Source organism: Podarcis liolepis, assembly GCF_965112155.1.
Source record: "Podarcis liolepis genome assembly, chromosome: 9".
In the NCBI taxonomy this organism is placed as follows: domain Eukaryota; kingdom Metazoa; phylum Chordata; class Lepidosauria; order Squamata; family Lacertidae; genus Podarcis; species Podarcis liolepis.
Genome location: NC_139564.1, coordinates 76235858 through 76249634, shown reverse-complemented (window position 1 = coordinate 76249634; position 13777 = coordinate 76235858). Strand labels below are relative to the sequence as shown.

The 13777-nt window shown below is 44.6% G+C and overlaps 1 protein-coding gene across 3 annotated transcripts in view; it reads right to left on the bottom strand.

Annotated features, from left to right (window-relative positions):
• SH3TC1 (SH3 domain and tetratricopeptide repeats 1) overlaps positions 1 to 13777 on the bottom strand; it is a 36902-nt gene that overhangs the window by 19882 nt on the left and 3243 nt on the right. Inside the window, exons 2-7 of one of the 3 annotated variants that reach the window (XM_083460694.1) lie at positions 13011 to 13272; positions 10703 to 10830; positions 6932 to 7037; positions 5224 to 5364; positions 3257 to 3419; positions 2138 to 2211 (exon numbers count right to left, since the gene is read on the bottom strand). In XM_083460694.1, coding sequence (XP_083316820.1) covers positions 2138 to 2211; positions 3257 to 3419; positions 5224 to 5364; positions 6932 to 7037; positions 10703 to 10830; positions 13011 to 13251 — 853 coding nt within the window. In that variant the 5' untranslated portion in view covers positions 13252 to 13272. Of the gene's footprint in view, positions 1 to 2137; positions 2212 to 3256; positions 3420 to 5223; positions 5365 to 6725; positions 6787 to 6931; positions 7038 to 10702; positions 10831 to 13010; positions 13273 to 13777 lie in introns of those variants that run through there. The other 2 variants (XM_083460695.1, XM_083460696.1) reach the window with 2 other exon arrangements.

Sequence of the window (13777 nt, the reverse complement as noted above, 5' to 3'; positions counted from 1 at the left end):
CAACAAACAAACCACCAAACATATAAAATACCATCACCATACACACAAAAAGAATTAAAACAAAATTAAAAAGTAAACAAAGAATGAAAGAAGAATACATATAAGATACAGTTGTTCGTAAGTCATATTTTCATAGTCTTTGGACTTCCTCGCATCACCCTTCCCTGCGTTCTCAGTCACATAGTTATAGACAGCAATTTGTTACCTTATTTCAGTTCTTATTTTATAAATCTCAGATACTATGTCCCAGATTTTAACTAGCTTTATCATAAATTTAAACTGGTTGGTTTGAACATAGTATTGCTTCGAATTCATCATTTCCTTAAACCTCACTTATTCTCATATATCTTACAACAAAATTACTGCTGCCGTGTTACTTTCAATCGTGCATTCTCCTAACATTCATACAGTTTATAATGTTTTTGTAAATAGTCTTTAAATTTTTTCCAGTCCTCTTCCACCGTCTCTTCTCCCAGGTCCCAATAATGTTGGATCTGAATGACCCATTTGTGAGATCATGTCCCTATCTGAATCACGACACAGCCTAGGACTGGTTAGGGCCAGTTCAGCCTTGAAGCTCACTGTGTGACTTGGACAATAGTACCTCAAAACCTGAGGTACTATGAGAAGAAGTGGAAGGGGGAGAACCAAGCAATGATAGAGGACAGACAGACAACAAAACTATATAAATATACAACACACCAACACAAAGTATAAAACACCCAAGCCAGCTTCGCAGCGTTGACATAGGGCTTATTCACACTTCCACTTGCCATGCTACTTTCCCCGGGAAAACCTGCAGTTTAGTGCTGAATCGGAACAAACACAACTGGGTTTTCTGTGACTGCCGTTTGTTCTGGTTTATTGCTAAAGAGTGGATTTCCTGGGGGAAAGCAGTGGGGCAAAGGCAAAACCGCCTGTGGGCCTCCTATGATAAACAATGATGCAACATGGCTGGTTGTCCTGGGCAAACTGGTTTCAAAGCATAGGCATTGCCACAAGGTCAAATTCCCAACTTTTTATTTTTTATTTAATCTTTATTGATTTTATGCAATGAATCACAGTTGTAACTCTCCATCAGTAGTGTAAATAAAAGAAGTAAAAAAATGTTGGGAATAAGGTAAATTTATTCCTGTATTGAGACTTCCCTCCTTCCCAACCTGGGCTCTCTACATTTCTATATCAACTGCATATTAAACAGCATCTATTTTGCAGTTATCCAATACGTCCAAGAACTATATCACATTGCAGGAGTCATTCAAAGCCTGCCAAAGCTTTTACATGTTTACAGTGATCTTTTAAATCTCGTCTGTATTTATCCCATTCTCTGTTAAATTGTTGATCTTCTTGATTCCTAGCTTTCCCAGTCAATCTTGCCATCTCAGCATACTCAGATAATTTTGTCTGCCATTCCGTTTTTGTCAGTATAAATTCCCAACTTACCAGCGAGTCCAGTTTGCAGCAGCACACAGTGCTAGGAGGGACCACAGTCTTTCCCCATATGGTTTGCCTGGCTGTGGGGAAGGGGCTTCCCAAACCAGGGAACCAATCAGAGACAGGGCTCTGGCTTCTCTGGGCAGCGCCTGGGAGTGGAGCTGATTGAGACTCCCTTGGTCAGTCTGCTCCCAGGGCGGAAAAGGAGCCCCACGCCTGCTCTCCCCACCCACCGCCTTCTTCTGTAGTGTAGTCTCCTTTTACAGGGGAATCCCACCTCCAGCATTGCTATGGGCACAGCTGGTTGCTGATTCTCAAGGCCTGGGAGAAATTTTTTTTACCAGCAGACGGATTGGCTATGGTTCTGTGGGGTTTTTCCCTACCTCATAAAGGTAAAGGGACCCCTGGCCATTAGGTCCAGTCGTGGCCGACTCTGGGGTTGGGGCGCTCATCTCGCCTTATTGGCCAAGGGAGCCGGCATACAGCTTCCGGGTCATGTGGCCAGCATGACTAAGCCGCTTCTGGTAAACCAGAGCAGCGCACGGAAACGCCGTTTACCTTCCCGCCAGAGCGAGACCTATTTATCTACTTGCACTTTGAGGTGCTTTCGAACTGCAAGGCACAAAATGGAGTTTTCTCATTTCCGTTCTTGTCACAACTCATCAGAACTATTACAACCTCTGTCTTAATAGCAGTTACTTACCTATTTGATCTGTGGCTGCAGATTCATTTCTCACAGCAAAATCAGCAGAGTCTGTGTTTTCTTTCAGAAACCATCTAGCATGGGAAAGGTTCAAGGAAATTAGCTTGGCCTGCCATAACAGTAATAGCAATTTTAACATCAGGTCAATTTCAGTGCTCATTTGGTTATAAGAAAGGGAAACTGCACCAAAGGCAGAAATGTAGAGAAATGATGGAGCACATTAATACAGTTTCCTGGTGATGCAAAACACCACTGTTCAAGGCACACTTAACTGCTGGATTGTGGCTGCTTATATATATTATCTAACTGCTGTTGCTAAATTTAGATTTGCAAGAGAGCTACGTTAAAATATTCACTGTGAAATGTTACACTTAGTTTTTAGCATATAAAGCTGATAACCTAAAGCCCTACGCACTATTCTATATAGCAATGTTTATTCCAAATGGAAAATGGCAGAGCTTTCAAGACCGCTCATTTCATCATCGGAAGCCATCAATTAAAAAAGCAAAGCAACATCAGGGCTATGCAAAACAATTCCCTGTTGCATTCAGTGAATTCTTGAGATGGCATTTGGAACATGCCTGCAAGCCATGCTTGTCTGCAGTGAGTGACCACACATGGAAGGCTGTGCATTCAGAAGGAAGGTGGAATTCTGCCCTCTTCATGCTGGTGCTGCATGCATGGCCAAGAGTCATGTGTCAACGTGGAAGGGCCCACGTGATCCTACTGCTGCCCTCAAACATTCATTGAACAAATCCAGGGCGTCTGTGTCTTCTGAACACCTCTGCCGTTGCACACTCTTTTCATATGTTTGTTTCGTATGGTAAGCTGGCCCATCTTTTTCTTTTTCTTTTTTTAGACAAATGGCTATATTTTGTGTGCAGGTTGGATATGGCATACGTTCAAGGGGATAACAATTCCTGCCATGCATAGAAAATGCTGCCACTTTCGCTAGACATCAAAACATTTAAATATTAATCCTTCTCCATCTGCTGTAAAACTGGGAGGAAATTATGAAGAAATGAGCATGTACTTTTATTACAGAACAGCCACTTGGTGTATATTTGCAAGCACACGTGCGCACACAGGTGGAACTGAAAGTTAAGTTCAGAGACCTACTGATGGAACGGGATCAGGGGCTCTGGCAAGCCCTTAGCGAGGTTTCCCCCCATTTCTTCAGGAGCTTTCTCAGTAGCGGACCAATTCAGCTGGTGAATTGCGACTCCAGCGTCTGCAGCTCTTCTCTCACTTACGTTTTCATTATGATATACAAAGAAGGTACCTTAAGAAAAAAGCTGTATTTGAAAACATATCAAGTATTTTTGCAGTCATTTTAACATGAGCCACATAAAATGAACCCCAAATGAGCCAGCCCAGACCCTGTGGGAGGGGCGTTTCTCTCTCTGAAACATGAAGTACACTCTGACCATTGTCTTTTCTTTTATGTTTGATGCTGTTAAATCAAATAAGGGGTGGTGATGAAGGTTTTATGGTCGTATTTGCAGGGGGTTGGACTAGATGACCTTTGGTGGACCCCTTCCAACTCTAAAATTCTATGATTCTGTGGTTCTATGGGTTGTTGGTTTATTTGGTGTGTGGGAGGTGTGATCCTGATGTATATTGTGCTCTAGAAGGCTTAGTTTGGTCAGAATCAAGTATATGCTTCTAGGTAAAGGTAAAGGTACCCCTGACCATTAGGTCCAGTCGTGACCGACTCTGGGGTTGCGGCGCTCATCTCACTTTATTGGCTGAGGGAGCCGGCATACAGCTTCTAGGACATGTGGCCAGCATGATTAAGCCGCTTCTGGCGAACCAGAGCAGTGCACGGAAACGCTGTTTACCTTCCCGCCAGAGCGGGACCTATTTATCTACTTGCACTTTGACGTGCTTTCGAACTGCTAGGTTGGCAGGAGCAGGGACCAAGCAATAGGAGCTCACCCCGTCGCGGGGATTCGAACCGCCGACCTTCTGATCGGCAAGTCCTAGGCTCTGTGGTTTAACCCACAGCGCCACCTGTGTAAATACATTACTTCTGGGTAAATGAGCCACCATAGCCACTAGAGGGCCGTGAAAATTTGTATCCCAGGCTCTTTAGACCAGTGTTTCCCAACCGGTGTTCCGCGGCACACGAGTGTGCCGTGAGACGTTGCCTCGTGTGCCGCGAGATGCCTGGAGGGAGGCGGGCAAGTCGGGCGGCGAGAGGCGGGGCGGCGGCGGCGAGGAGAGGCCGCGCCTCCTGCTGCTGCCTGGCGCTCCTCCTCGCAGCTGGCAGCGCTGCCTGGGCGCCTCCGCGCGACTCTGCCTCGCTGGGTTTGGTCTCCCAGCAGAGACGGGTCACACGCGCCCCTCCCTCCCTCCCTCAGCCTGCGCGGAGGGAGAGCCAGAGAGAGGCATCGCTCCTGCGCGGCGGGAGAGGGAGCAGCCGGAGCGATGCCCCAAACGAACGCATGGGACCGGAGGGGAAATCCTCTCCGAGGCGGAGTGAGCGCAGCTGAGAGAAGCCTTTCGAGGAGCTGCCGAGGGGAAAAACTTTCACTTTTGTGCGTCCCTCCCGGCGTGACGCTGCGCGCTGACGTCACGGGGCGGGGCTTTAATGGTGGTGTGCCGCGAGATTTTTTTTCAGTAAACAGGTGTGCCGTTGCCCAAAAACGTTTGGGAAACACTGCTTTAGACTCATCTGTTGTTGTTAGTCGTGTCCGACTCTTTGTGACCCCATGGAGCAGAGCACGCCAGGCACTCCTGTCTTCCACTACTCATGTACTATCTGAAACCAATGGGGTGCACTGGTTGCTGGATGTGAAATATATTGGCATTATTTTTAGCTCTCCCACCCCACTATCAAGTCCTGGGCAAACAGGGGTTTCAGGAAAACCAGGCAGGGAAATGTTTTCCCCCTTTTTCCACTAACCCCCTTGCCCTGAAGAGTTGGACCCCTGGCTGGAAGCTCCTCCTTCTGCTGAGAGGGGCCCCCAAACCGCGGCATTTTGTAATATGGAATAGTCAACATTTGTTCCCAAAGATCATCATGTAATTTAACTCCATGAATATTTAGTATTTCCGGACAATTACTAATACAAACTCAGTACCTTCTTGAATTAATAGGCCTCTGTATATCATACCAAGACATTCCTCATCAAGACTAACATCAATTCCAACTGATTCCTCTGATGAAGAGAGCCAGAAATAATCGTCTAGCAACAGATTCTCCATACAATGATTTAAAAAACCTGCCGAAGAAATTTTTTCAGTGTAAGTGGGGTTTTTTTAAAAGTCCCTTTTTCATAAAGCCGGTAATAGTAGAAACAAGGGCAGGTAACAAGGTGTAGCTGACCTGTGAGTAGTTCCAAGATGACTGTTTTAGATTGCTGGTTTTTTTTTATTGAAATGCATCTTATCATTTTGTAACAGTTTTATGTGAACTGTCTTGCGAGATCTTTGCCTTAAAAGGTGGCCTAGAAATAAAATATCCTGGCCAGGGCATGTTTTCGCTGGGAATAAGATTGATAATGTTTTTTTCTAATCTGCATAGTGTTTGTGTCTGCTATAACCTTTTGGAAGCAAAGACAGCAAAGGTTATTTGAACCCCTTTCATCCATAAACTAATTCTGCCCACCCTCGATGATATGAACCCTTTAGGGGGCCGATTTTGAAAACTAGGGCAAGAGGGATGTGCATGTAGCCTACTTTTTATGCATTTCTGAATTCAGTTCATTTGTCGTAACAGAGATGAAACAAACTTTTTAAAACTAAAGAAAAAGGACTTGAAAGCAAGCATGGAGAATAAAAACCATTTGCTCTATGCTCTGGTAACCTCAAAGTTAGATTACTGCAGCATGTTATACGTAGGGCTGCCTCTGAAGATGGTTCAGAAACTTCAGCTGGTGCAGAATTTGGCAGCCAGATTGATTACTGGGGCAAAATGGTTCAGGCACATTACACCGATCCTGGCTGGACTACAGTAGCTGGCAATTAGTTTTCGGGCCCAAATCAAAGTGCTGGTTCTGACCTATAAAGGCTTAAAATGGCTCAGGACCACAATACCTCAAGGACTGCCTCTTTCCATATGAATCTACCCGGACCCTGAGATCATCATCTGAGACCCTCCTTTATGTGCTTCCTCCACGAGAGGTCCGGAGGGTGGCAACGTGAGAACGGGGCCTTCACTGCAGTGGCTCCCTGTCTGTGGAATGCTCTCCCCAGTGAAGTTCGCCTGGCGCCTTCATTATACACCTTTAGGCGCCAGGCAAAAAGGTTCCTCTTCAATCAGGCCTTTGGCTTATGAACACCCGGTGCCCTATTAAATGTGTTGTTGGATGGGGGACTGTTAGTTTGCTTTTTGTTCTTACTTTTATTATGTACTTTGTGCTTTTTATTTTGTAATTTTATGCTGTGAACCAGCCTGAGATCTACAGATGAAGGGCAGGGTATAATAAAATAAAATAAAATAAATATCATTGTCATCGTCATCATAGTGCTCAATTATGTACTTTTAATTTATGACACCCATCTTCAGCCTAACAGAAATGGAGAGTTTACAGCCCTCAGTTTTATCTAGTGGAAGCTATGCTGATAAATATTTCATCCTTACAAGTGTTTTCACTTTGAGTAATGAGTAAAGATGTTGAAAACCCTTCCATTTTCAAGCCCTTTGGTACCTGTAAAAATCAAACAGCATGTTTCCAAAAAAGAAAGCAGAAAGAATAGCAAGCATTGAAAAAAGCTGGTTTATATTTCTTACTATGAAGAAATGAATCACAAAAAATCTTAACTTTCCTATAGGCAGAAGTGCTTTACCAAGGGAATAATAAGTTACAAACTTCCAGATTTCTTCAAAGGTCCAAAATGTCACCACTATTAGTTGGTCTTCACTGTGAATGGACAGCAGCCTGGCAGACAACTCCTAAGAAAGGCAAAAACACCCATGTGTTGCTGATTGTTGCTTTTGATTAAATTTATATCCTGTCCTTCCTCCCAAGGGAGCCCAGGGCAGCGAACAAGTGATGAAACAATACAAATTCTTTGCAACATCTTTAAAATATATATATATTTAAAAACAGTTCCAATACAGATGAAGAAAATACATATACAGTGGTGCCCCGCAAGACGAATGCCTCGCAAGACGGAAAACTCGCTAGACGAAAGAGTTTTCCGTTTTGGAGGTGCTTCGCAAAACGAATTTCCTATGGGCTTGCTTTGCAAGACGACAATGTGTTGCGAGTTCCTGCGGGGGTTTTTTCCCCTCCCCCCCTTTTTCTAAGCCGCTAAGCTGCTTATCAGCTGATCCGATCAGCAGATAAGCCGCTAAAAGCCACTAATAGCGCTAATAGCGCTAATCCTTCAATGGGCTTGCTTCGCAAGACGAAAAAACCGCTAGACGAAGAGAATCACAGAATGGATTCTTTTCGTCTTGCGAGGCACCACTGTATGTGAGTCCTATGGAAGGAGCCAGTTAAATCATATTTGAGCTAAAAGAGAAAAAACCATGGTGGAAATAATTAAACCACAAGTTTGCCCCAAGAGAAACAGACCTACGGAAGCTACATTCGTGATTGGAGTGAGACAGAGCAACCCAGGAAATGTAAAGAAATTGAAGGTACTTTTTTTCACCTTTGGTGGACGTGCCCAAGGATTAAGGCTTTCTGGGAAATGATATATAATGAAATGAAAAAGGTATTTAAATATACCTTTCCCAAGAAACCAGAGGCCTTTCTCCTGGGCATTGTCGGCCAATCGGTGCAAAAGAAAGACAGAACATTTTTTATGTATGCTACAACAGCGGCAAGAATACTCATCGCAAAGTATTGGAAGACACAGGATCTACCCACCTTGGAAGAATGGCAGATGAAGGTGATAGACTATATGGGACTGGCAGAAATGACTGGCAGAATCCGAGACCAGGGAAAAGAGACGGCAGAAGAAGATTGGAAGAAATTTAAGAATTATCTTAAGAAATACTGTAAAATTTATGAATTTTAGAATGATGTGGTTTTTAAAATCAAATGGAGTACAGCTGTAAAGATTAAGTGAAAGGAAAGTAAAGATAATAATTAGACAAAATTAAGGGTGAGGATTTGCTGAACTAAATTTTTGAAATGGGAATGCAGAAAGGGGAGGTATGAGGAGGTCGGTGAAATAAGTTTTAAGAAAATAAGGTATTGAAACTATGCTTGTTCTTTCTTTTTATTTTATTTTTTGTTTGTGTTTGTGTGTATTGATATGCTTGTTATAATTTGTAAAATCCTAATAAATATTTATTAAGAGAGAGAGAGAGAGAGAGAGAGAGAGAGAGCAACCCAGCTACACCGAGTAAAGCAAAAAAGCATACATGTATTTTGCAACTAGGGCTTTTTTCCTAGAAAAAGAGGTGCCAGAACTCGGTTCTGGTGAGTTCCAGCTGGAAAGAAAAGCCCTGCATGTGTTAATAGGAATGTAAGTTGAGTGGTCAATGTACACAACTGGCCATTGTGCAGAGTCACCAGGTTTCAGAGAATGTGCACATAATCCTGCGAGTTTATCTTTGAGATCACCTTATGCCAAATCTGCCACCAGACCATTTCGATTTGCGGAACTGGCACGGCTACAGGTGCCACATAATAATTGTTCAGTGTTCGAAAGAAATCAATCTTTTAGCGTGCCAGCACTCACAATTTGAGGCGCCCTGCCTACTGACATCAGGCGAGCACCTTCATTGGACTTTTCTCAGTGCCTACTAAAAACATTTTTGTTTAGACAAAGACTAACCAGATATGCAGAATGTTCACATATGTTTTAATCCATTTTTAGCTTATTGCTGTTTTAATTAATTTGAACATTTTAAATAATTTTAACTGTTTTTTTACTGATCATTGTATTGTTTTGTAAATTGCTTTGAGATTTTTTTTATTTTTATTTTATAATCAAGTGGTATATACCGTATTTTTCGCTCTATAACACGCACCCGACCATAACACGCACGTAGTTTCTAGAGGAGGAAAATCCGTAGGCATGCCACCTGTAGGCATTCCCTCCATAACACGCACAGACATTTCCCCTTACTTTTTAGGAGGAAAAAAGTGAGTGTTATGGTGCAAAAAATACGGTAAATTGTATGAAACAAACAAACCTTTTGTGACGAGAGAATTCCATATTCCCAGTCAATATACGTAATTTCCAGCAGGTCGTGGGAAATGAGCATATATTTACTGAATTTTATACATTCTCCAGATATGATACATAATCTCCAAAGGGAATAAAAATAAAAATAAATAAAATATTGTCCAGTAGCACCTTATAAACTAAGGTGCTACTGGACCATTTATTATTATTATTATTATTATTTCAACTGCGTCAGACCAACACGGCTACCCACCTGAATCTAGAATCTCCAAAGAGGTTTGGGCATGTGTCAATTACATTTGGTACATTTACTGGGTAATATGCACATTGTCTGGTTAGTATGCAGAGTCTCCTAGAAACATGCCATTTTCTATTTCTTGTTCAGAAGTGTGCAATCTGCACTCCCTGGGCTGCTTCAGTGCCAATCTATGATCTTACATGGGCCACAACATACCCAGCCAAGCTGCAGGAAAAAGAAGTGGGGGCCCTCTAGATAAATCCTAAATTTTGTCTGCTGTCCAGGTCCCTTCTCACCAACCTGACCTGGATGCTCCACTCAGCTGAGCAGCACAAGGGGCAGTGAAGAGGAAGGAAAGTTTTAACCAGCAGAGGCAAAGAAGGCTGGACTTGGACTAATCTTTCAGCAGTGGACTGAGCCAGAAATGGCAGTGGGAAGGATTAGCGGTACTTCACACCCTTTCTCTCCCAGACCTCTTGCCTGGTTAAATATCCCTTCCCCTGCATTGCCCCATGATAACTGGGCCCCTTGCTACTATTCAACTTAAGAGCAGCGGTGGTGGGGATACATCAGAATGATGGCAGCGGGAGGGAAGGTTTAAACTTTCCTTTCCCTGCAATTCCCCTTGTGTGGCTCAGCTGACGGGGGAGCAGCTGAGAGTGTGGGGGGGGGGGAGAGAGAGCAGGACTGCGGGGGTGGGGTGGGGTGGAGCTAATCTTCATCCAGAGACGACCTTCCTGTCGATCACGGCACATTGCAATAATCCTTCTTGGGTTGAATTGTGAGGAAAGTGGGGAGGGGGTGGAAACGCCTCCTGGGAAGCAAAGTGGGCGGCAAGAGATTCCTATCTGTGCCAGGCGCCTGAAAGCAGCAAGTGGTCCTGTGAATATCCCTCCTCTCAGGCCATTTAGGGCTTTCAAAGATGAATACTATAACTGGCCTGAGAATACAGCAGGTGCTGTTATTTCAGCTTTATAGCATTCTAAGCGTTGGCAGCCATAAAGCACCAAGAAATAAGGTTGGCTTCAGCTACAGAGCTAAAATTATTGCCCCCTTAAGTTGTGACCATTTTGTGCTTTGCAGGTAACAGAGACAGGGATGCCCAGCCATATTTTCTACACGAGGGATAGCAGGCTGTGCAAAAACAATTCCCATGGCTTTATAGATCCTGGAAGCTTAATTTTGTGGCACTGAAGGCAATTGTGGATAATAACTGGTTGTAAATGACTTACACAGAAAACTGCCCTGGCTTTTTTGTCATCGTTTTCCAGAAGACGAAGTCGTCCTCTCAGATAACCCTGCAGCTGAGAGTCAGGAAGCCCAGTCTTACATCTTACCATGGTTATCTTCAGGGGTAAATCTGAAAATATGTGTTTGGTAGACTGTGAATATGAACATATGATTAACCTACCTTATACTGAAGTCAGATTACTTCATCTAGCTTAGAACTGTCTACTTTGATTGGCAGTGGCTTGCAGATGCCTCTTCCTTTTGCAAAAGGATATGTGAATATTTGCAGTATTTCACTTTTTTATTATGAAAGACTATTCCTTTTTATTATGAAAGACTATACTATATATAATAAATATAAATAAATAAATGTGGTAAAAATTAGAATACCAACAGTAGTACAGTTCTATGCATATTAACTCAGAAGTAAGTACCGCTATGGAACTTAAAAAGGTAAAGGTACCCCTGCCCGTATGGGCCAGTCGTGTCCGACTCTAGGGTTGTGCGCCCATCTCACTTAAGAGGCCGGGGGCCAGCACTGTCCGGAGACACTTCCGGGTCACGTGGCCAGCGTGACGAAGCTGCTCTGGCGAGCCAGCACCAGCGCAGCACACGGAACGCCGTTTACCTTCCCGCTGGTAAGCGGTCCCTATTTATCTACTTGCACCCGGGGGTGCTTTCGAACTGCTAGGTTGGCAGGCACTGGGACCGAGCAGCGGGAGCGCACCCCGCCGCGGGGATTCAAACCGCCGACCGTGCAATCGGCAAGCCCTAGGCACTGAGGTTTTACCCACGCCACCCGCGTCCCTTACTATGGAACTTACTTCCAAGTACAGTGGTACCCCGCAAGATGAACGCCTCGCAAGACGGAAAACCCGCTAGACGAAAGGGTTTTCCGTTTTGGAGGCGCTTCGCAAAACGAATTTCCCTATGGGCTTGCTTCGCAAGACGACAGCCCATAGGGAAATCTCAGGGACAGCGGGGAAGCGCAGCGTGTCTTCCCCACTGTCCTCGGACCTCCTCCGAAGCCTGGTGGCGGGGCGGGGACACCTCCTCCTGCCGCCGCCGGGCTTCGGAAGGCTCCTCCGAAGCCGGGCGGTGGGGCGGGAACACCTCCCGCCGCCGCCGGGCTTCAGAAGGCTCCTCCGAAGCTGGGCGGCGGGGCGGGAACACCTCCCACCGCCGCCCGGCTTCGGAACGGTGCTCCGAAGCCGGGGGGGAGGGGACACCTCCTGAAGGCGGGCGGGGGGCGAAAGTCTTTGCTCCCCCCTGCCTGCCTGTCCCGGAGGGCTTTTGAAGGCAGGCGGGGGGGAGCAAAGACTTTCGCCCCCCCGCCCGCCTTCAGAAGAGGTCCAGGACCTCTTCTGAAGGCTGGTGGGGGGCAAAAGTCTTTGTCCCCCCTGCCTGCCTTCCCAGGGGCTTTTAAATCGCCCCAGACAGCGGAGGAGTCCTCCGCTGTCCCGGGGCGATTTTAAAATGCCGCCCGCCAGCATTTTAAGATCGCCCGGACAGCGGAGAAGTCCTCCGCTGTCCCGGGGTTTTTTAAAATGCTGGGGGTGGGAAGAAAAGCCCTTGTCCCCCCCCCCCAGCCTTCAGAAGAGGTCCGGGGACAGACTGTCCCCGGACCTGGCCTGAAGGCGGTTTCCCTAGGAACGCATTAATTGATTTTCAATGCATTCCTATGGGAAACCGTGCATCGCAAGATGAAAAACTCGCAAGACGAAGAGACTTGTGGAACGAATTAATTTCGTCTTGCGAGGCACCACTGTAATTGTACCTATCTAAAACATCAGAAATGTCAAAAAGATATTTTCATCATGTATAGCAGAAATATTCCATTGTTAAAAATGTGTTGAATAATATTATGAGCAGAAACACTGGGAATTTAAGTAATGAAGCCTGCAGAGTAATCTCCTGAACCACGGCCAGTTGAATGCAAGCTGAATGCATTCATGAATGCAAATTATCCCCTTACTTAACAGAACTTCAATTGAGACACTCCTTTTTCTAAGAACAAAACCAAATAAATAATACAACGTTACCCCTGTGATTTTCCCTTTTAGACTGCAATGCTACCATAATTGACATAGTTTCACTGGCAACATATGAGTATTGAAGCAGATTGAACTATTCTTCTTCTTCTTCAGGTATCTGAAGAAGTGTGCATGCACACAAAAGCTCATACCAATAACAAACTTAGTTGGTCTCTAAGGTGCTACTGGGGGAAAAATTTAATTTAATTATTATTATTATTGTTATTATTATATGTTTGAGGGTTGAGGAGAGGCGAAACAACTGGAGGACGTTAACAGGCCTTACCTTTTTGCTGCTGCTGCTGCAATGCAATTCTCTCATTCACACTGGACAAAGGCACAAGCTTGCAAGGAGAGGTGCTCTCTCCCAGTAGCTCGGCGTTCTCTTCCCAGCTGGTTTTCTGCTTGGGTTGCAGGTGTGAGGGAGAGATGCAAGGATTCTTTCCCTCTGTGACAGCATCATACTCAGAAACAGATGTGCCAAATTGTTCTTCTCCTGTTGCTACTGAGGACTCCATCTTTTTCAGGTACTACCAGCTCTATAAAAAGCAAATTACCACACAAACTCTGTTGGTGTCACTGACGTGATATAGTATTGTGGCTATGAGACTGAGCTACCACTTCCACTAAAGAACTCAAGAAAATGTCTCTCATGAGAAAAAGAATTTGTTTCTAGATAACAGTCACAGCTGCAGAAGTCCAAGACTATAGTTTTTAAGCAGGCTATATTAAGGTGGATTGAGTGGCTAATAATAACAAGAACATTAAAAGCATCTAATATGGTGAAGGTACCTTTGGATCAATCCGTGACTGTTGGTATTGTTCAGCAATTGATGGCTGAACAATTAAAAATGATCTGATCAATGTTTGATGAAAATGAAGAAAATGAGCCAGATGATAATGGAAAAAAGGAGTCAGAGGAATATGAGGCAGAAAATGGAAATGGGGAATACACAGAGGCTCCAGACCAAACTGATGAAAAGTTGGCAGGACTAGATCAAGAAATGATCAAATGGAAGGAACCTGGTGGTCATGTGGAAAGGG